The sequence below is a fragment of the Rhinolophus hipposideros genome, assembly GCF_964194185.1.
Source record: "Rhinolophus hipposideros genome assembly, chromosome: 2".
Taxonomy (NCBI): domain Eukaryota; kingdom Metazoa; phylum Chordata; class Mammalia; order Chiroptera; family Rhinolophidae; genus Rhinolophus; species Rhinolophus hipposideros.
The window spans coordinates 57,541,146-57,565,111 of NC_138048.1; the positions used below are offsets into that span (position 1 = coordinate 57,541,146).

Consider the following 23,966-nt stretch of genomic DNA (forward strand, 5'->3'; position numbering starts at 1 on the left):
AACAGCATAAATAGGGATAATTTGTGACAACAAAAACATAAAAGGGGAGAGAGTAAAGGTTTGAACTGGCATAAGGGAATGGAGAAAGTAAGTATGCTGAAGAAAATGGAATACTCTAAATATCAAACTTTATTTTACATAAACTTAATTGTAACCACTCAAAAAAAAATCCAGAACTGAAATATATAACATAATAAAAGAAGAAACAGAGGGAAAAATCATAGAAAACTACCACGTTGAAATAATAGACAGCAACAAAAAGGCAAAGAAACAATGGAGACACAGTCCCAACAGAAAACCAAAGATAGAATGATAGGAAATCCTTATATATCAATAATCACCCTAAATGTAAATGGACTGAACTCACCAATAAAAAGGCACAAAGTAGAAGATTGGATCAAAAAACTAAACCCAACCATATGCTGCCTCCAAGAGATACATGTCAACTACAATGACAAATATAGACTCAAAGTGAAAGGGTGGAAATTGACACTCCAAGCAAATGGTATCCAGAGAAAAGCAGGTGTAGCTATAGTGATATCAGATGAAACAGACTTCAGGATGAACAAAGGTAACAAGAGACAAAGATGGACATTTCATAATAAAGGGGACTATACAACAAGAAGACATAACAGTCATCAATATTTATGCCCCCAATCAGGGAGCACCGAAATATACCAAGCAACTACTAACAGAACTAAAGGGAGAAATTGACCAAAACACAATTATAGTATGGGACCTAAATACATCACTGACAGCTATGGATAGATCATCCAAAGAGAAAATAAAGAAATAGCAGCCCTAAATGGCACATTAGATGGAATGGCATTAATTGATATTTATAGAGCACTTCATCCTAAAACATCAGACTATAAATTCTTTTTTAGTGTACATGGAATGTTCTCAAGGATAGACCACATATTGAGACAAAACTAACCTCAACAAATTTAAGAAGATTGAAATCATACCAAGCATATTCTCTGATCACAAGGCTTTGAAATTGCATATCAACTGCAAAAAGACAGCAGGAAAAACCACACATATGTGGAGATTTAACAACATAGTTTTAAAGAATGACCAGGTCAAAGAAGAAATAAGAGGAGAGATCAAAAGACAGAGAGAAACAAATGAGAATGAAAATACATCCTACCAAAATTTTTGGGATGCAGCGAAAGCAGTTTTAAGAGGGAAATCTACATCGTTACAGGTCTATCTCCAGAAACAAGAAAAATCCCAGATAAATAACCTCATGTTACACCTTAAAGAACTAGAAAAAGAAGAACAAATGAAATCTCATGTCAGCAGAAAGAAGGAAATAATAAAAATCAGAGCAGAACTAAATGAAATAGAGAACAAAAAGACAATAGAAAAAAATCAATGCAACAAAGAGCTGGTTCTTAGAAAAGATTAATGAAATTGACAAGCCCTCGGCTAGACTCACTAAGATAAAAACAGAAAAGAGACAAACAAAATCAGAAATGAAAGAGGGGAAGTTATTATGGATGCTACAGAAATGCAAAGGATCATCCAAGAATAGTATGAAGGACTATATGCCACCAAATTCAATAACCTAGAAGAAATGGACAAGTTCTTAGAAACATATAGCCTTCCTAGGCTGAATCACAAAGAATTGGAAAATCTAAATAGACTGATTTTCCTGATTCAGTAAGGAAATTGAATCAGTCATCTGAAACCTCCTAAAAGAAAAAGTCTGGGACCAGACGGCTTCACTAGTGAATTCTACCAAACATTCAAAGAGGATCTAATAACAATCCTGCTCAAACTTTTCCAAAAAGTTGAAGAAGAGACAATACTCCCTAACTCATTTTATAAGGCTAACATTACTCTGATACCAAAACCTGGTAAGGACAACACAAAAAAAGAGAACTACAGACCAATATCTCTGATGAATACATATGCAAAAATCCTAAACAAAATTGTAGCCAATCGAATGCAACAATGCATTAAAAAGATTATTCATCACGACCAAGTGGGGTTTATCCCCGGGGCACAAGGATGGTTCAAGATCTGCAAATCCATCAATGTGATACATCACATAAACAAAATAAAGGACAACAATCATATGATTATATCAATTGATGCAGAAAAAGCATTTCACAAGATACAACATACATTTATGATTAAAACACTTAATAAAATAGGTATAGAAGGAAAATACCTTAACATAATAAAGGCCATCCATATATGACAAGCCCTCAGCTAATCTCATAATTAACAGTGAAAAACTGAAGCCCTTTGCTCTATGTTCAGGAACACGACAGGGCTGTCCCCTATCACCTCTGCTTTTCAACATAGTGTTGGAAGTCCTAGCCAGAGCAATCAGGCAAGAGAAAGAAATAAAAGACATCCAAATTGGGAATGAAGAAGTTGAATTGTCACTTTTTGCAGATGACATAATGCTATATATACAAAACCCTAAAGACTCCGCCAAAAAGCTACTAGAAACAATAAATGAATACAGTCAAGTTGCCGGCTACAAAATCAGCATACAAAAGTCCATTGCATTCCTGTATACTAACAATGAAATCTCAAAAAAAGAAATAAAACATTGCCTTTTGCAACTGCAACAAAAAGAATGAAATACCTAGGAATAAACTTAACCAAGGATGTGAAAGACCTATATACTGAAAACTATAAGATATTTTTAGAAGAAATTGAAGAAGACACAAAGAAATGGAAAGACATTCCATGCTCATAGATTGGAAGAATCAACATAGGTAAAATGGCCACACCATGTTTCCCTGAAAATAAGACCAGGTCTTATATTAATTTTTGATCCAAAAGATGAGGGCTATGTTCATGGAATGTCATCCTGAAAAATGATGCTAGGGCTTATTTTCCAGTTAGGTCTTATTTTCGGGGAAATGTGGTATAACCTAAAGCAATATGTAGATTTAATGCAATCCCCATCAAAGTCCCAATGGTATTTTTTAAAGAAATGAATAAAAAATCATCAGATATGTATGGAACCACAAAAGACCCAGAATAGCCAAAGCAATCCAAAGAAAAAAAAAATGCTGGAGGTGTCACACTCCCTGACTTCAGCTTGTACTACAGGGCAACAATAATCAAAAGAGTATGGTATTGTCAGAAAAACAGACACATGGACCAATGGAATAGAACTGAGAACCCAGAAAGAAACCCACATAAATACGGACAGATAGTTTTTGACAAAGAACCCAAAAACATACAATGGAGAAAAGACAGCTTCTTCAATAAATGGTGCTGGAAGAATTGGAAAGCCACGTGCAAAAGAATGAAACTAGACTGCTCTCTGTCACCATGTACCAAAAATTAATTCAAAATGGATCAAAGACCTAAACATAAGACTTGAAACAATAAACAGCATAGAAGAAAATGTAGGTACTAAACTTATGGATCTTGGGTTCAAAGAGCATTTTATGAATTTGACTCCAAAGGGTAGGGAAATAAAAGCTAAAATAAATTAATGGGACTATATAAAGCTAAAAAGCTTCTGCACAGCAAAAGAAACCATCAACAAAATAAAGAGGCAACCAACAAAATGGGAGAATATTTTTGCAACAACGTCTCCCATGAGGGGCTAATATCCAAAATATATAAGGAACTCATACAACTCAACAGGAAGAAAAACAAACAATCCAATTAAAAAATGAGCAGAGGACCTGAAGAGACATTTCTCCAAAGAGGACATACAAATGTTCAATAGACATATGAAAAAATGCTCAACATCACTAATCATCAGAGAAATGCAAATAAAAACCACAATGAAATATCACCTCACACCAGTTAGAATGGCTATCATTCAACAAGACAAATAGTAACAAGTGTTGGAGAGGCTGTGGAGAAAAAGAAACCCTCATACACTGTTGGTGGGAAGGCAGACTGGTGCAGCCATCATGTAAGGCAGTGTGGAGGTTCCTCAAAAAATTAAGAATGGGTTTATCATATGACCCAGCAATCCCTCTCCTGGGTATCTACCCCAAAAAATCTGCAAACATTTATCCATAAAGACAAGTGTGCTCCAATGTTCATTGCAGCTTTATTTACAGTGGCCAAGACATGGAAACAACCAAAGTATCCTTTGATAGATGGATGGATAAAGAATTTGTGGTACATATACACAATGGAATACTATTCGGCCATAAGAAAAAAAGGAAGTAGTATCATTTGTGACAACATGGATGGCTCTTGAGATTATAATGCTAAGCGAAATAAGTCAGACAGAAAAAGTCAAGAACCATATGATTTCACTGATATGTGGTTTATAAAACTGAAAACAGCAAAAGAACAAGATGAAGAAATAAATGACAAATGAAGAAATGAAGAAATAAAACAAATAAAACAAATGAAGAAATAAAAACTTATAGACACTGACAACAGTTTAGTGGTTACCAGAGGGTAAAGGGGGTGGGGGGATGGAGATGAGGGTAAAGGGGATCAAATATATGGTGATGGACAGAGAACTCACTCTGGGTGGTGAACACACAATGGGATTTATAGATGATGTAATACAGAACTGTACACCTGAAATCTATGTAACTTTGCTAACAATTGCCATCTTAAAAAACTTTAATTGAAAAAAAAAAAAGTAACCATCACAATTCTCTAAGGCCCATGACAGATATTATGTATATGCATACAAATGAGGAGAGAGAGGCTCATGATTATCAAGTTCACACAGCTAAAATTAATAAAGGCAAAACAACCCACGTGTCTAACTACAAATCTCATGCTGTAATTCTAATGTAAGTAGTAAATCATAAAGCCCTATATTGAATAAGATAGTCATCAAAGTTAGGGAAAAAACAAAAACAATAACAATAACAAAAAAACACCATTGAACTCTAGTGATTTTCTGGAAGACCAGAAAAGGGGGAAGAGAAGATAGGAGAGAAGTAGGGAACTTGTAAAGGAGCAACAGAATGCACAGGGGAAACAAAATGAGGGTGGTGGTGGTGGTGTGGGGTGGCTCTGAAAGCCTGAAGAAGACCAAAGAAAGAAGAAAAGGGAAGAAAAATAGAGATGGCGTCTTTAAAGTGAGCTCTTGTTATTGATGCAAGACTTAGAGTTGGGCAACATTGTGCCTGGAGACCAAGACACAGAAAGTAATTGTTCTTTGTATGACATATCAGGAATCACATCCTTTCTACTTTGTAAGCTAGGTGGAGGCATCCAAGGAGGGAGATTTAGAATGTTTGGGTGATCCACACAGCAATGATGTTAACCAGCCCCTTGGAGCCTGACTGAAGTGACTTACTGAAAAATAATTTGCTCACAGATGGTGATATATATTTCACTATATATACTGAAATTATCAGATACAGATTTAAAACTATTAGCATATCAAAAACTACTGATATAATTCTATAATAATTAAATATATATCTATAGGTGTGGTTCAAATTAAGTTATATGTGAATAAATGTAAATATACCAATTAATTGACAGAGAGTGCCAGAATGGATAAAAAAAAAGTCAACTATCTGTAGTGTAGAAGATATTTCAAATATAATGATAAAAATAAGTTAAAAGTAAAGGATGGAGTAAAGATTTACCATGCAAACATTAACCAAAAAAAAGTAATATTAGTTATACTAACATAAGTAAAGACAAAATAGACTTTGTAGCAAACTACATTACCATGGATAAAGAAATATTATATAATAATAGAAGGATCAATTCAACAAGATATAACAACCTTAAACATGATGTACTGAAAAACAGAGCTTCAATGTACATGAAACAAAAATCGACAGATTTGAAAGCAGAGACAAATCCATAATTAGAGTTGAAGACTTCAACACTTCTCTCAGTAATCAACAGAAATAGTAGGCAGAAAAATAAGCAAGGGTATATAAGAATTGCATATCATAAATCAATTAGAACTAATTGATATTTATGGAACATTCTACACAACAGAAACAGATCACACAGTCTTTTCAAGTGCACATGGAACATCTCTGGATAAATCATATCCTCACTCATGAAACAAACTAACAAATTTAAAACATTTGAAATCACAAAAGGTATGTTTTCTGACCATAATGGAACTAAACTGGGAGTCGGTAATGGAAAGGCACCAGAAAAATATCTAAACACTTGGAAATGAAACAGCATGCTTCTAAATACACATAGATGAAAGAGGAAGTCTCACGGATATTAGAAAATATTTTAAAATAAAAAAATGAAAATACAACGTATCAAAATTTATGATATAACTAAAGCAGTGTTCAGTGGAAAACTTATAAAAGCAAATACTATTAATATTAGAAGAAAGATCTCAAATCAATAATATAAAGTTCAATTTAAGAAACTTAAAAAAGAACAGCATAATAAACCCAAAGAAGCAGAAAGGAAATAAAAGAAGACCAGAAATAATTAAGTTGAAACCAGAAAAACAGTCAGAAAAAACACTAAAACCAAGAAGTTGAGCTGGTTTTTTGGAAGATCAATAAAATTGATAAATGTCTAGCAAGACTGAGAAAGATACAAGTTACCAATAATAGGAATGAAAGAGGAGGGTATTACTGATCCCCCAGACATTATAAGGATAATAAAGGAATACTCCAAACAATTCTACTTACACAAATTCAAAAACTTTGATGAAATTAACCAATTCCTCAAAAACCACAATTTATGAAAACTTACCTAAGGTAAAACAAATCATCTAAGTAGTTCTATAACTAATAAAGAAACTGAATGTATAATTAAAGGGCATCATAAAAAGAAATACTTGGAACCAGATGGTTTCACAAGCAAATTCTACCAAACATTTAATAAGAAACAATATCAATTCTACATAATTTTCCCCAGGATATAAAAGACACTGCATACAAAGCACAAATAAAGAAATCACACTGAAAATCATGAATAAGGTTACCAAGATGAAAATAACCACACATCATAACTAATACCATCTTACAATGGTGTGAGGGCTTAATCCTCACTTGCTTTAAACTGTTAATTTCTTTCCTATCTAAGTCCAAAACTTTAGTCTACAGAATTAAATTTGGTCCTATCATCAGTTATTATAAATAATACTTCAATGAAGCCTTCATTTCTGCGTGTGTGTGTGTATGTCTATATGCATGTATGTGTGTGTTTCTATGTATACTTGTTTTTTTTATTTTGTTTTGTTTTGTTTTTTTTATTTCTTTATAAATTTTATTGGGGAATATTGGGGGACAATGTGTTTCTCCAGGGCCAATCAGCTCCAAGTAGTTGTCCTTCAATCTAGTTGTGGAGGGCGCAGATCAACTCCAAGTCCAGTAGCCGAACGGCAACCATCACGCTCTAACCAACTGAGCCATCCAGCCGCCCCTCTGGCAGCTCAGCAGCAGCTCATTGTCTTCAATCTAGTTGTGGAGGGCACAGTTCACTGGTCCTCCATGTGGGAATCGAACCGGTAACCCTGTTGCTCAGAGCTCACGCTCTAACCAACTGAACCATCTGGCCGCCCCCATATACTTGTTTATAATTGAATCATTTTGTGGGGAAAGAATCCCTGAAGTGGTACTTATGGACCAAAGAGTAAGTACCTTAAAGTTAAATAAATTAGAATGGGCAAGTTGTCCCCCAAATATATTGTTAATTTACACTCCCGCCAGAAGTGAGAAGATTGACTGTTTCCCAACAATCTCACCAGCACTGGATATTATCAATCATTTGAATCTTTGTTGACCAGATAGATAATAAATAATCTCATTGCTTCAATGTATAGAGTTTTTAAAAATTATTATTATTAGAGAGGTTCAACATTTTTATATCTATTAAACATCTGTTAATTACTTATACTTTATGCCAAAGGGTGGGGGGATGGATTTAATCTTTTTTATTATTATTAATTTTCAATTATTTAGTTTTTTAGGGCTATTAAACATTAGTCATGCATTGTAATTTTTAAAATTTATGTCTATGTAAATTTCTCTTTTGAAAAAAATTTCAATCTTTTAAAACTATTGAGTTTTACATTATGGTTTTTAATAAATTATTTTTATAACAGTTACCCTTAGTTGGACTACTTTTCCTTTACCCTGTTTTAATTAATTTGACTCATATTTCAAGGCCCAAATAAAAACCATCATTTCCGTAACATATTGCCAGTCTTTCGGATGCACAATAAATTGTTTCTTTAATGTGACTTTAATATATATATACATCTGAGTAGTTTTCATAAGTAATTTTATACAGATTTGTCTTTCTGCTATATTATGGTCTTCTCAAGGCTCGACACTATGATTTGTTTATTTGTATCACAAAGAACTTAACATACAGAAAGTGCTACGGAAATGCTTGTGGCTAGATCTTGTATATAAACTTGAAATCTTACATGAATCTTGGGCCATATAAGATGTAGGACATTATGCTAGGTGCTGTGGCACAAGCCTTTCCAAATACTATAAACATACTACCTGCTCTTTTGAAATGTAGAGCTGGAGACTCTTTGTTTATATCTGGGATGCTACAATAAGAATTTACAAAAACAGATGGTTTTAGATGATTACTATGTGAATCACTAGGGAAAACCCCAGTTCAGCTAAACAGGGATTCCTTCAAATTATAAACAAATGCAAAAGTAAGAGTTATATAGTTTTCATCAATCATTCTAAGAGAACATTTAAGTGTTACCATCATTATCCACCTCTTGACGATATGACAGACATGCTTAGACAGTTTACAAATAATTCAAAGCCGACATATAAAGCCCTATATCAGACAACAGAATCAAAAGCCAAAAAGGGTCTTGCTAATCCAATGCAGCACATTCTTCAGTGACATTAAAATCCTTCTAATGAAGATGGCACACACATTCTCCACAATCCAAATTCCCTTTATTAATAATTAGAGCAAAACATGATCCCATTTCATGACTAGTTGCTAAGATGATGGGTGCATCAAAAATCAATAAAAATGGGATGACATTCTCGATTTCAAGATTTCTGTCTTTAATTATTTGACATGTCGTTTCCTGTCCACAGATTCATATTTCTTGCATTGTAAACGGATGCTTGGCTGAGATCCCATTTTTTTACCAATTATATTCAAAAGGAATGGAATTTATGTGTAGAGTTTTGGAACTATATTAGCTATTAACCTATACACAGAAAACGAAACATATGCTACCAAGTAGTAGAAGAAAAGAGCCTCACACCAGTTGCAGCAGCTGTCAGTTTAGAAGTACTAGGGATCTCAGAGGATCCTAGTTCTTAACTTTCCAAACTAAAACACTAATTGTAAAGCCTGAGAGTGTCCACCATTTGCCACTACTGTTGCAGAAAACTATTGTTGTTATCTAGTCCCATCTACGTGGCTTTCACACGTGGACATATATGAGCATGTTGGAATGGTTGTAAGACAAAGGTAGACCCAGGGTCCATATAGAACTATAATTCATTGTGAATGTTTCAGTTCTTTGGAGACCAAAATAAGGCAGCCACAGATAGGCTAAGTTTTTATTTGTTTGTGTTTTGCTTTGTTTTTACTTGTATATTCCTTTCAATACACTTGTTTCCAAATTATCTATTTTGTTCTGCCCATTGGCAAAACACCTTTTCCTTTTGTTTCCTAGCTTTTGCTGAATCATTTTAATCCATCATTCCTTATGAGTATTTCTACCCTGGGTCTTATTTCCTAGTTTCTTGTTATCCTCAATTTAATCAGGTAAACAATTTCAAGCTGAAAGATGCTAATAAGTGATGGTAAAATTCCGTTTCATCATTCCTAATGACCAATGATTTTCTGGGTCTCTTCAGAGGAAGGAAAAGTGTAGAGACTCTCTATTATATGACTAACCCATGGAGGAAGAGTGGAGATTTCTCCACACACCATCCCTAACATTCACAGAGAAAGAAGTACTCAAGAAGAAACAGAGTTCAAGTTCCTCTCAAATGCAATACCTTGGAGGAGCAAAGTTCTTTTGGACAAGGGTATTTGAAAGAGAACTTTTTGACTACTTAGATAACTTGCAAGTCTCATTTTGTTTGACTTCAAAAATTACTAATGGCTTACTATGTGCCACTGTAACAAATACAGGGCATGGCAAAATGTGGCCCTTTTCCCCTTTAGAGACAAAGAAATAAACAACTATAATATTGTATAACAAATAATATGACTAAAAATACACTTAGGTTGCTTCAGAGTAATGGTCTCTAATTCACACTAGTGGACAACAGTGATACGGAAAGTTTTCCCAGTTAGGGTAGGACAAACTGGGTGCTGTGGGATGGGTAGAAATTGGCTAGAGAGCACGGAAAAAAAAAAAAAAAAAAAGGATATCCTCAAGGAGAAAATCTCTAATAAAACAAAGAAGCAAGAAACAGCATGATACTAAGAAAAAAAAAACCCCACATACTTTAGTATGTGGAAATATAATAATAGGAACTGTAAAAGGAAAGGCTTGATCCTCAGTTTTAAATTTTACAACCTCTGCTTGCATTTATGAGTCCAAGAATCATAACAGAAAATCCCTGGAGAGAATATAAAAAGGTAGGTTTGCCTAGGCAGGTGCTACCTGTCAATTTAAGAGATAATTTTATTTAGTGAATTAGGGATATTTCTAAGTCATTGTCAAATCAGAATTTACACATATTTATATTCAATTATAATACATTCCAAGGCCTTGAATGATGTGTCCCTTGGATTTATCTGTCAGGTTACTTTCACTAGCTCAAGAATAATTGAGAACTGTATCCATATTAGAAGGGGTCAGTGAAAAATATTAATTTTCCCTTGCCAGTATAGCAACAAAGCCTTAGTGTATTTACAAATTTACATCTTTCTATTTTGGGTTATTCCTTCTCCCCTTTCTCCACTTCACCTTCTCCCAATAATAGTACAATCCATATCAAAAAGCATATTGTAATAATTCCAATAAAATCTTGTATTAGGCAAGAAAGGTAAGGCATACTAAACATATACTCAAGTTCTTTCATATGTACTAGGCCATGAAATAAAGTAAATTGCCTCCGCAAAGGCAAAGCATTTCATAAAGCACTCTCTTTAATCACTTTAGCAGACATTCTATGAAACCCTATCTTCTTTCTAGCTCTATTTTTTTTCTAGTTTTCTAGAAATATTTTTTGTTTGTTTTTGCTTTTAATTTTTATAGAAAAAGCAGCATAACTTGTGTAGTAAATGAATGATTTAAAAAAAGTGAAAGAAAAGAACCCATCAGCATTATGGATTGCATAAATATAGGAAATTTCATCTAAACATCTCAGAAAAGTGTTTTACTTTCATTATCCCATTACCCTCTTTAGCTGTCTGGGAGGTGTGTGGCATAAAAGTTCTCACAATTTTGTAGATGAGAAACCGAGGCCTAAGGTCCTGAATGACTCAGTAGTAAAACCAAAGAAAGCCTGTTTTATGTATTAGTTATCTTCTTTCCTCTCATTCTATTATTAGGTACTTCAATCTGTGTGTTCGCATAGAATTTACTTTATCCTCTTTCATTAAAGAAGGATAGTTCATTAATGAAATGAAGAAGGAAAGAGGGATTTTGCCATAAAGGAAGCGCTTTGGATAGAATTCAGATCTAGATTCTGGTTCTGACTGGAAAGCCTTGGGCAGGAACCATCCTCTCTAAATCAAGATAGACATAAAAAGCAATTCAGATAAATGATGTAGGAATTATTTCCAACCACCTTCCCCACCAGTGGAAACATATGCATCATGGAGGATTGAAGCAGGCACAGAATCTGCAAGCTCCTAATTTTCTCTCTGCTGACCGCATTGCCTCACTTCCCAATGGCATTGCCCATTCCGAGACATCTGCCTTTTCATATGCCATAAAAAAGGCAGGTGCAGCAGAAATGTGGATCACATGGCTCACAGATTAAAGGGGAAGCCCAGGTCACTCACCCACATGGGGTCACTCAGGTCCGAATCCTGCATGCGGATACAGTCCATGCTAATCTCAATCTTGTTTGTTGTGCCATTTGCTGATGGTTCATCTACAAAGTTCAAGTCAATGGGCTGAACTGAACATAGGGGCCTAAAATAAAGGAAAAACAAACAAAAAAGTGTGTTAGACATGGAAAGGGACTAAAACATACTCATCCAGTTGGTAACAAAGAGCTCTTTCTGTTTCAAGGTTGCCAAGGCTCATTGGTTGGAGTCAGAAACCCTATGATTGAATCCTGGTCCAACCACTTACCAGATGTGTAATCACAGGCGGTTCAAATCTAAGCCTTATTTGTAAAATCGGAATCATGAACCCTGCACTCATCAAGGAACTACTAGGTAGAACACAGGAAAGAACAAACGTATCTGGGATATTTTTATGAAAGTGTCCCTGGTGCTCTTATATTCATTCACTTTCCATTTAATTACTCATTTATTCAATCCAGATCTTAAGAAAAGAGATACTAATCTTTCTCCTAGGGAGGCATAAAGACCAACAAAATTTACTGTGTTACTTTCTGATGGGGTATTTGCACTGTAACAGTAAACAGTCTTTAAGTCAAAAGAATAGATTTTAAGTATGAGGGAGTCATTGGGGAAATTATTTCGGGTTGGGCAGGAGATCCTTCTGATCTTTCGATTACAATGCCTTGAAATAATATTGATCTTTTAATGTTGGAAAATGAATAAATCTCCACTGCATTTTGAACACAGAGATACCATTGGAGGAATAAAGTTTTCCCAACAATAACTGGTTGTTATTGATTCTGGAAATATGCCATACTAATGCAATATTTTGACCACTCATATTTACTTACTTTTACTAGTTCAAGTACAACCTATTTTTTTTCTTTCTTATTTGATACTTACTGTTCCAGAAAATCCCAGATATGCTGGAAAACCTCTGGACTGAGGAATTCACTTGTCTGTGTGCTCTGGGACATAGTGGACCGATAATAACTTTCTTTCCAAGAGAAATGAGCTGGGGTTTCTACGAACCTTAAAAGGACAAAAATAAAATTAAGATTATATTTTCTGTATTTATGATACAAAATACTTAAATTGAAACATATTTGATCAACAAGAAAAATCAAGTGAATCTTGAAAATCATGCAGGTATATATATAGTAGCAAATTTTACAAATTGCACAATTGTGTTTCTTCAGGTAGTGTCATGGATACCATTTTGCAATAAAATCAGACAATCATGTCTTCTATCAAAGCTTTTTTAAAACTAATAATGTTGTTACACTCTACACTTCTACTATTCAATCTAAGTTCTGTAGATTTCAAAAAGTAAATAAACATTCCCTCATTAAGTCTGACAGCAAGTCTGACCTATTATTAAACCCATTTTATAAATGTCTTCACTGATTATCTGCCCATTAAGCCTCCAGCAAGTAAAATAGTAAAATCAGAAAACAGAAGCAAGTTCAGAAACTTAAATTTCACCCTCAGCATAATCACCCCCCTCATAACTACCATTTTAGTATCATGCCCAGGGACAATAAACTCAAGTTTCTGGACCTAGACTTTTTTTTTTTTTTTTTTTTTTTAATCACTAGTTACCTACCTTGATGTGTGTGTGGGTGGTTTTTAATTGGAGTATGGAATTCTAGTTAGACTAAAGGATAAGCAAACATCTGAGTGTGTTGCAAAATGAATCCTATTTCTGTTTTCTTTATTTGGTTGCTGGATCCTCAAGTTTGCTTTTACGTTAAAAAAATAGAAATAAAAATAACTTAGATCTTTATATACGTAAAGGAAAACATCAGCGCTCTCAGGTCATGATTTTTCCAACTCTGTATTTTATCTACACAGATCATCTTAGTATGTGGTTCACTGTGATTATCAGTAGACTAATTTTACCCCAGGATGAAATTAGCAAAGCTCTCAATCATTACTTTTATTATTAAAAAGAGTTAAATAGTGTACTAGAACAGTTAATCATTTTAAATTTGCAAATGAATGCTTGGTCTAGTTACATAACAGAAAATAATAGCATTCTTTGAATTTATTGCCCATGATTTCAAAGCTATATGGAGAAACACTTTCATTTACTCAAGTCAAACATATATAGAGAATCTATTATTTGCCAGGAACGATAATGGGCACTCACACTCTAGAAGGCCATGGTGCATGAAAACCAACCTGTAAAAAATGTAATAAGAGTATGTATAACACTGTAAAAGAATACAGATGGAATACATCATCTTATCTGATGGGTCAAAGAAAGAGCCTTAAATAAAGAGGAGAAATTAGCCAGGCCAGGTAAGGACTAAAATTATAAGTGAGCAGCTTATGGCATTAGCATAAACAAAATACTAAAATGGAAAATAACTTGATGTACGAGTATGTAAGTGATTGTGTTAGTTTCTTTGTTCCTCCATTTCTATCTCTGTCCTAGCCCCTTTTCCTACTCATTCCAATCTTTACCCCAAGCTAGTCTTCACAATTCTCTCAATTATCTGGCACCCATGACCTATCCAGTGAAACAACAGTAATGATGCTTTTACCTATTTTTCTCCTTTTATCTATTCTTCTAGAGTGTAAACATTTGGGGAGGAGAATGCTGAGAGAATAAGTTGAAGAGTAAAGTAGAAACTTGAATGCTATGTTTGAAGCTCACATACCTCAATACTTCTACTAGTATTAAAGGTTATTTTTTGTAAGACATTTTTAAATGAACTTTTAAATTTTGAGATCAGTGTAGATTCACATGTGGTTGTAATAAAGAATACAGAACAAGTCTATGTACCTTTTCCCCAGTTTCCCCCAATGGTAACATCTTACAAAACTACCACGTAATACCACAACCAGGAGATTGATATTAATACACTCCACTGATCTTATTCAGAAATTCTTAGTTTTACTCGTAGTCGTCTGTGTGTCTGTGTGGGTGTTTTTGTATATATTTAGTTCTATTCAATTTTTTTAACACATATGTAGGTTAGTGTATCCACCTCTACAGCATGAAATAATTTAAAGTATGAGATTGATACAATCAGAATATGCTTTATGTTGATACTTCTGAAAGTTGTGTAAAGGAAGGATTTACAGCAAATTAGTTTATGAGCAAAATGGTTATTTAGGAGGTTGTTGCACCAGTCCAGCTAAGACAATAGAATGATAACAGAAGTAGGGATGGAGAATATGGATACAAATTCAATAATTAGTGAAAAAGCTAAATCAAATATTGTTTATGTTACTAATGAAGGGAGAAGGGAGAGTCAAGGATAAATTCAAGTTTCCAGCTTTTTTGAACTGAGTGGTTGATGACTCCCTTAACTAAATCAGTAAATATGAATATAGTAGGAAGATCTGGCTTAAAGAGAAAGAAGAGATGATGAGTTCCATTTTAGCTTGCTGAGTTTGAAGTACCTGTGAGATCTATAAAAAGGGAAGTGGACAGTTGAATAAACCTTAAACTTTAGGACGAAGACTGGGTCATAAGTTTAAAAGCAGAAATCCTTATCATAGGGTAAAAAAGAATCCATAGAGTGGATACAATGAACTATGCAGAGAATGTGCAGAAAGGAGAGAAGGAGACCTATTTGAAGAATCTAAGAAGTAAGAAGTTTATGAAAAGACAATGAAAAGTTTATGGCATCTTAGAAGCCAATGGAAAAACATTTTTAAAAGAATCACAGTATTGAACATGGCAGAGAGATCCCGGAAGATTAAGACCTGAAGAATATTTACTAGGATTGATCCAAGAAGATCACGGGATCCCTTGACAATAATACTTTCCATAAATTAATGAAAGCACAAGGAAGGGTTAGATGGAAGGAAAGACACAGTCACTTTAGCTAAAGCAGAAGAGAGAAAAACGCTGTTGGCTCCACAGTCATCCTTTATATCTATTTCCGCGTGGAAGTTCTGGTTTCTCTCTGTTCTTACGCTGCCATTCCTTTGTTTTATATTTTCCCTCTAGTTTTCCTCTTACTCCTAAAAGACCTTTCCTGTATTTTGGATGCTACCACTACTCAACTGCTAAACTTTGGACAAGGCTCCCAACTCCAGTAACGTTAGCACCCTTGACTGTGACCTCCACTCTACAATTCTCAAAAGTCTCCCCGATTCTCAATGCATTCCTTCCCACAAAGTATACCATGGTCCCTTATTTGAAATATAGTCTTTTTTTTTCAAATTGTCTGATCCTTAGTTGCATCTCGTCCATGCTAGTGTACCCTATTTTAGTCATATAACAATCGATCTACTGTAGAAGATTTTAACTAACTTGAGGGCAAAGTTCATTTCTCTCCTCTTTGCACTTCTTCCAGTTCGATAGCTCCTTGAAGTTAGAGTAGAACATCAGTTTTGGAGTGAGACAGGCTTGGGTTCAAATTTTAGCTCTACTTTTGACATACTGTGAGGCCAAGGTCAAGTTACTTATCCTTTTTGTACATTAGTCTTTTCAACCATGCTTCCTGCATGGGGTAGTTGAGAGGCTTACTTGAAATGATGTGCCACGCAGTTTCTAGACAATGCCTGGTAGTCAATAAATTGGCTATATTTGTATCAAGTACATAATTGGTACACAGAAAATACTTGCTGAATTGAGCACACACAAATAAAGTAATTATATTAAACCTGAATTATTTTTCATTTCTCTCCAGTTCAAACCATTCTCCCTCTATCTGTGCCCTTAGGCCAAAATAATGCCTCCATGATCTCTCACTTTTCTCTAGGTCACCTTTGCATCAGGCTTACTACATTAAATTGGTCAACTTCCCTCCTCAAGGACTCAAGCTTTAAGGGGGTTGTATTACAAAGATGGAGGTGAGGTTTGAGATAGATCAATGGTTTTCAAATTGTGTTTCATGAAACCCTAAGTTTCCCATTGCTTCAGTGTGTTCACCACATGTAAAGAAATGGTTATTCTAGTTGGATTCCAGATGCCACCCCCACACACCCTTCCTTAACACCATGAAGTCTAGATTTTGCTTGTCTCAGGATTCTATTCTAAGCAGTATTTCATAGGAAGAAAGTGTTTAATTAAAAATCAATGATCTAGGTTAGAGGATCTTCAGAGTCTCTTCTAGGCACACTCAGCTTCAATTCCCATTTTCTGAATAAATATGTAAAATATTGCGAGAAAGGAAGGAAAGAAATCAGGTGGTGCCATAGGGACAGGAAGAGTGAGATAAATCCTACCTACCTTACAATGCTTTGCCTTTGGGTGAATCTCAGTATCAGTTACTCATAGAACAATCACTCTGTTCAAATGGTTTTGTCAAACCAGTCACACCCAATAATAGAAAGCCTAAAGTCAATTCTTTTTTCTTTCAGCTTGTTTTTCTTAGATTACCTATCCTAAACTCTTTGTATTAATTCAGGGTAAAAAAAGAAAAGGAAAAGAACCTTATCCTTTGTAGAAATGACCTGAAAATACAAAGGGGTGTCTGCTAACCGTCTGTATTCCCTTTTGCTCTTCCTCTTCTGCCCAAAGTCATCACTCAAACTTGTCTTACATCTAAGTTCTTTCAGTGCTCCTGAAAAATTTCCAAATCTCTAAAATTTCAATTCAAAACAACCTTAATTTTATAGGTGGATTTTAAAATTAATAGATCTCAGAGACCATTGAGCTCAATTTTTCTTACTGAAAAGATGGAAAAGTTAAAATCTAAAAAGATCCAGTTCACTCCAGCTATATTGTTTTCAACATAGATCTTTACCAACAGCCGAGTACAAACAAATTTATGCATTAGATACTAATTGTCATCACAAATTCCCCAACTCGTGGCCTTTTATAGCAATTCCCAGACTTATCATTTTCTGTTTAAAACCTCCTTATTCCCCTTTAGAACACCCAAACTTAAAGTTATAAAACTATAAATATACTTGATTCTATACAAAATATCCTAATTCACTTAACAAAATAAAACAGTATTTAGTAGTGATTCAGACCAGAAGCTCATTGGCTGCTCCTAGATTTTCTGACTCAAAGACCCCCTTAACAGCGTCAGCTGTTCTACTAGAGAGAATGTGCCTTCAGGAATCTCCGTGAGAGGAGACCTGGTGGGGCCCCTCACCAACTGTGCTGACGGTTGGGGTCACAGATGATTCTAAACCTTTGAGGACCTTATAGAATTTCAAAGTTTGCTGTACCTTTGGAGACTGTCTAATCTTGGTCCCTTATTTCGTAAGAAAAGGAGGCCCACACCTGAAGAAATTACCCTAGATCCATTGTTATGCTGAGTATTGACTAATGAAAAGAGACTTAAAATTTCTGGAGTTTTCCAAGGCAGTTGTTAAACAAAATCATTATTATAATTTATTATTATAAAATATCAAACTTAAATAATTTTCAAAAATAGAAAATGAATACTTAAAACTGATCATTTCCTAAGTATGTTTCTATTATCTGATTTTGAAAGCCATTTAAAAAATTATGCAGTAAACTTATTCAGATTAAAAATAATAAAATCCTGTCTGTAAATTTATTTCAATTAAATGTTTATGGGCAAATGATTCAAATATACACACACACATGCATACATATACATATATATACACAGACATATCACATACACATATACATATATACTCACATATATACACATATGTATATATATACACATATATATATATATATATATATATAGAGAGAGAGAGAGAGAGAGAGAGAGAGAGAATTTATTATGTGAAAGGCTTTGTGGGAGATGTACTGATGAATGAGACATGTTTTTCTGAACGTTTTTCAAGTTTAATGCTGGAAAATAACACCTTTAATGTTTGTCTAATTTTTACCTTTTGTTATAACCTTTTGTGCTCCAACTCTTTATTTCCCACTGGACTGTGACCTTCTTAAGGGCAGGAAAGCCAACATAGGTCACTCCTTTCGATTTGTGCTCTATTTGCTCGTGATTGGCAGGAAAGGGTTGCCATTGACTGTGACAAGATTTTACTTCACAAGGCCTGCTTTTCCAGTTTACATGACAATTTTTAGTCTCAGAGAGAATAATTAAGTAGTTTAACATCACTCAGCTACTAAATGACAGTACTGAGATTTAAATTTAAGATTCTAGGGCTTCAAAATGTATGCTTTATTACATTACATGTATGACTTGTAATTTCTATTCATCATAAAAGTTGAGCAATATGAAATTTTCATAGTTAGATTTATTTTCAGTTAAAGAACAAAATATACTACTAATTCTGTTTCACCATAATAGTTATCCCTTCCCTTCCAAGTAAGCAGAAAAATCACATGGGAAAACTAGTACTAATCATTGAATATTACAACATCTGGCTTTTCTACAGATTCTCAATGTTACCATAAGTAGCTGACTCTCAAATGCAGTTAGTTAAGACGACTGAAGTCACTTTTGTTCCCAAGCGGATTAGAGCACTCAAATTCTCTGGGAGTGTCCCTAGTTCTCAGATAAAGGTGGTTCAAAACTTTAAACATGGGCTCATCTACACATCATTTTTTTCTTTCCTCCTTTCCTTTCTCCCTTTCTCCCTCCCTCCCTCCCTTCTTCCCTCCCTCCCTCCCTCCCTTCCTCCCTTCTTCCCTTCCTTCTTCCTTTCCTTCCTTCCATCAATCTATCAATCCATCAAATTATTGCTTAAGCCTGTATTACCAACCTCTCTGGATATTATCCAGAACAAGTCTTCTGGTTGGCCTCAAGAGCATTCCAAATCACACAATCCCTTTTATATTTTTAGTTCAGGAAGATTCCCACACTTTCAGTTTACTCTGTTATTATTATAACCTTATAATTAATTGTCATGTTTAGTTATAAGGATGCCTAAGGACACTTTGATGCTTTTCAGTAAATTGCCTCTTTATTGTACCCAGTAGTTCCCAAGAGCCCTGGAGGAGTAAATTTATTCATATGCTTGAAATAAATCCTCCTCCAGAAAGTCACTCACATAATCTAAATCAGGGCCATTAACAACTTTCTTCTGTTAGATGGAATTTTATTCTTTCACCTTCCACCTAGAGAACAGTGGGTGGAGAGAGGTCTCTCTGTTAGTGAGAGTGATTCTACAACCTTGCTGAGATGGAAGTAACCACCACAGAGGGCTACACATCCTTTGACAGACAACTCAGAACATTTAATGAACTCTTTAGAAATTGAGAAAAGATTCATTTCCCTCAAACTTCCAAAAATTAGTCTGATTCATTAAGAAAATAATCTATTGGCAATGGCCTTCAACTCTTCTCAGTCAGACCTATTTTGGGAATCCAGTCATAGCAACGAACAGTCTCATACAATAAATGCAAAGAAAAAGAAATATACATGCTGACACACAATGATTGTGTTTGATTTTCAAAGATTTTATAAGCCGCCTCCACACTTCCAAACCAAGTCCCATAGCTGGAAGCCAAGTTAAGAATCTGCAGTATAGTTTTTCATCTGGATCAGGTATAGCCAAACTATCACCCATGGGTTAAATCTGGCCCACTGCCCATTTTCATAAATATTTTGTTGACCTTTATTATGTATTGTATATTGCTGCTTGAACTGCTTTTGAACTACAAAAGCAGAGCCGAAGGAGTTGCGATAGCAACCATGTGGCCCACAAAGTCTAAAATACTTATTATCTGGCCCTTTACAAAAACAGGTTTGCCCCACACTGAACTATATGAAAAACCTTCTAAGATTTTAACACAAATTATAGCTTGAATTAGTACTTTATGAAGTTGAAGACATTTTCTCTTGGACAAATATTGTGGAGTATAAAATAGGAGGGAAATTATAATTTGCTCATTATAGACCCTAGCGCGTGATAAGCCACTTGGAAACCAGGTGTGAGCCTGAAAATAAGAAGCAACCCTATACCAATTAAAAAAAAAAACAAGAGGACACAAAGATGCACTCCTCACCCTGGATGGATGCTCACAGACTATTATCTGATCATTTATTATATCCAAACACTAGAAGATGATAAATTATCATCAGATCCAGTCAAAGGTTTCCTTTTCTTGACTCAACACATATTTTATTTTCTATTGTTATTCTTATGTACTTTGTCATCCCCATTAATATTTTACCACTTTAAGTATGGGAGGATGACCTAATTTGTAGAGCATATTTCACACATGTAGTATCCAATACTTTATTGCTACATAAATAATGATTTACATTTGTTATACTTGAATGTGAAATTACTTTCATATTCATCTCATTTGATAGTCATATCCTGAACCGTGTATCATACTGAACAAAATGAAGTTATTTGTAAGACAAAAGTGGCCAACACTAGCAAGTTCATATGATTCATATTCATAGAATGGGTATTATTGTCAATATTCTACCGCTGCATAACTGATTAAAAGGTTGGTTAAGATCACACATTTTATCAGCAAGTGATACGTCCAGATGTTGAGCCTCATTCTTAGGAGTGATTAGATGAACAGCCTATCAAGAGAGTAACACTCAGTGATGTTTGTATTGAGCAACAGGAGATACATACTTTTTAAAATATAAGTTTGCTTCATCTGTAGCAAAATAGTTTTACATTTTTATTGGCTGTGTATAGTTAAGTAGAAAAAAGGAAGCATGGCAGGAAGCTGCAGACTCATGAAACGAACTCTTTGGAGCAGAAAATACCCCCCCCCCATTTTCTAAATGATCTTATGTATTTCCCTTACTTTGAAAGGAACCACACATATTTTTGCCTATCCTAGTTCCATTTGTTCCAAGTCTTTGTACTGAAGTAGCTTAAATTTAAATATTTTAAATGTTCTTCTTTTTATCATAACAGGAGGTAAGATTTTGGTATAAAAATCGAAGTACTTGAACATTAAAAATTAATTATCTTGCTATTCATGAACAATTTTATTTTATTAGACTAATTTTTATATCTATGTACCTGATCTTCACAAGTCCCTTCATTTTCTCTGTTATCTTTATTTCCTTTTGATCGTACTTTACCCTTTTTACAAATGGGTTTTACAGGGTCTAGCTTGTGTAAAAAGTTCACATTACCATGTTTATTTAATTTCTTGGCATTTGATATAACATTTATACTATGCTTCTTTCAATAATTTGCCCTGGTTATTTTATTCTAAGTAAATTAAACATACAAATTGATTAAGGGGAGAAAATATAGTTTATATAATAAGAAATCACAAATTGTAGAGATATTTTTTTCAGAACGAGATCTGACACATGGTAACAGATGATACCTAGCAGTAATGTCTATTTAATTAATGGACCATACGGATTTATTAAGCAACATATTTATGGACATCGTTGTGAAAGGAACTAGGAGACAAGTGAAAGACTTCCCATCTCTGATCATCTTCTACGCACTTCTCTATATATTTTAAATCACTTATTTGAAAATGTATCGTATATTTACTTGTCTACTGTCAATTTCTGTCACCAGAATGTAAACTCCATGGGAGCAGACAGCCTTGTTCACTGTTGCATTTCCAGAACCTACAGTAGCACAAGAAAGTACTCCATAAAGCTTGTGAATAAAGAATGTAAGCATGGAAGATTTTTGTGTATTTATCTCTATCCTTCCCTACAAAATAATCCCTAACACTTCAGTGTTCGTTATTGCCTCAGCTATACTTAAGACATGTGAGGAAAGTATAGGTATGAACGATTAAGAAACTTCCACATTATAGCCTCTTGAAGACAGAAACTTATATGAATATACTGTGTTTTCCCGAAAATAAGACCTAGCCAGACCATCAGCTCTAATGAGTCTTTTGAAGTAAAAATTAATATAAGACCCAGTATTATATTATTATTATTATTATTATTATTATTATTATATTATATTATATTATATTATATTACATTACATTACATTATATCATACCTGGTCTTATATTAAAATAAAACCGGGTCTTATATTAATTTTCGCTCCAAAAGATGCATTAGAGTTGATGGTCCGGCTAGGTCTTATTTTTAGGGAAACATAGTATCTGTACACCCCTAGACATAGCAAAATTCCTTACATAATAATGGGGCATTTATAAACATTTGTTGAATGAATGAATGAATGAATGGCCTTAGTTCACCCAGACTAGCAGGATTAGCATACAAATACAGGTTGAATTGACTTTCAAGCCTTTATTATTTCTGATAGAATTACAATGACTTCTATGAGGAGGAAAGTGAGTATTTTGCAACAATGAAAGAGGCAGAAAAAATTTTAAAAGCCAAGCACAACAACACAGAGACAAGTACACCTCAGAAGTTCCTGAGGACTTGGGTGTGATGACGCAACCCAGTAAATAAAGTTCCCTATGGTGATCCTAAGTCATTAGAAGGAGTTTAATAGCACACACTATTCTTGGCTAAAAAAGACAGCAAAGTATGCCTTATTTTCAGAAATACCTGCATTCCAATATAAACATAAAAATAAAATGTTATTTAAAGATTATATGTTTATCTAGAAAACTTAGCTACCGAAAATGACATATTTCCTATAAGTTCCCCCATGTGGACAAGTTATTTTTACTAAATCATCATTGCACTTTTTTCCTTTCTGATCATGATCACATCTTGTCTTATAGTACAGTTTCTTATTTGTAGTTTCTACTGAAGTGGTTGGTTCTTGATAAGAACCTCATTTATTTCAATTTCTGGCCTTTGTGGCTTCATAGCCTAGCGTACCACCTGAGACTACATGGATGTGAAGGAAATGTTTGTTGCAGGAAATATTTGGAAAGCAGAGTAGAAACAGCAATGTCAATATCTATACTAGAAACAAAAGTTAACATTTCATTGCTTTTATGAGCAAGGTACTCTGCAAAGCATCTGACGTGCATTAATTTTCACAACTTCCTATGATGTTGATACCAATATTATCCCATCATACAGATAAGAAAACTGAAGCCTAGAGGTAATTTATTTCCTCAAGATTACATGGTAACTGTAATTGGCAGGATGGTGACTCTGGGGTCTTAAAGATTTGGCTTTAGAATCTCTAGTCTGTCATTTACAAAGTGAATGACTTTGGGCATGTTATTCAGACTCTCTAAACCCCAATTTCCATATCTGTAACAGTGAAAAAGAGACTAGTACCTATCTCACATGACAGGGAAGGCCTTGGCTCCTTAGCCAGCAAGGGGCACAAGGTGTGTC

At 34.3% G+C, this 23,966-nt stretch overlaps 1 protein-coding gene across 5 annotated transcripts in view; it reads right to left on the reverse strand.

Moving 5' to 3' along the window:
- TP63 (tumor protein p63) overlaps positions 1 to 23,966 on the reverse strand; it is a gene marked incomplete at both ends in the record, with an annotated part of 216,509 nt that overhangs the window by 125,749 nt on the left and 66,794 nt on the right. For 4 of the 5 annotated variants that reach the window (XM_081075338.1, XM_081075337.1, XM_081075342.1 and 1 more), the window contains 2 exons: positions 11,863 to 11,995; positions 12,775 to 12,903. In XM_081075338.1, the coding sequence (XP_080931464.1) occupies positions 11,863 to 11,995; positions 12,775 to 12,903 (262 nt within the window). Of the gene's footprint in view, positions 1 to 11,833; positions 11,996 to 12,774; positions 12,904 to 23,966 lie in introns of those variants that run through there. The other variant, XM_081075339.1, reaches the window with a different exon arrangement.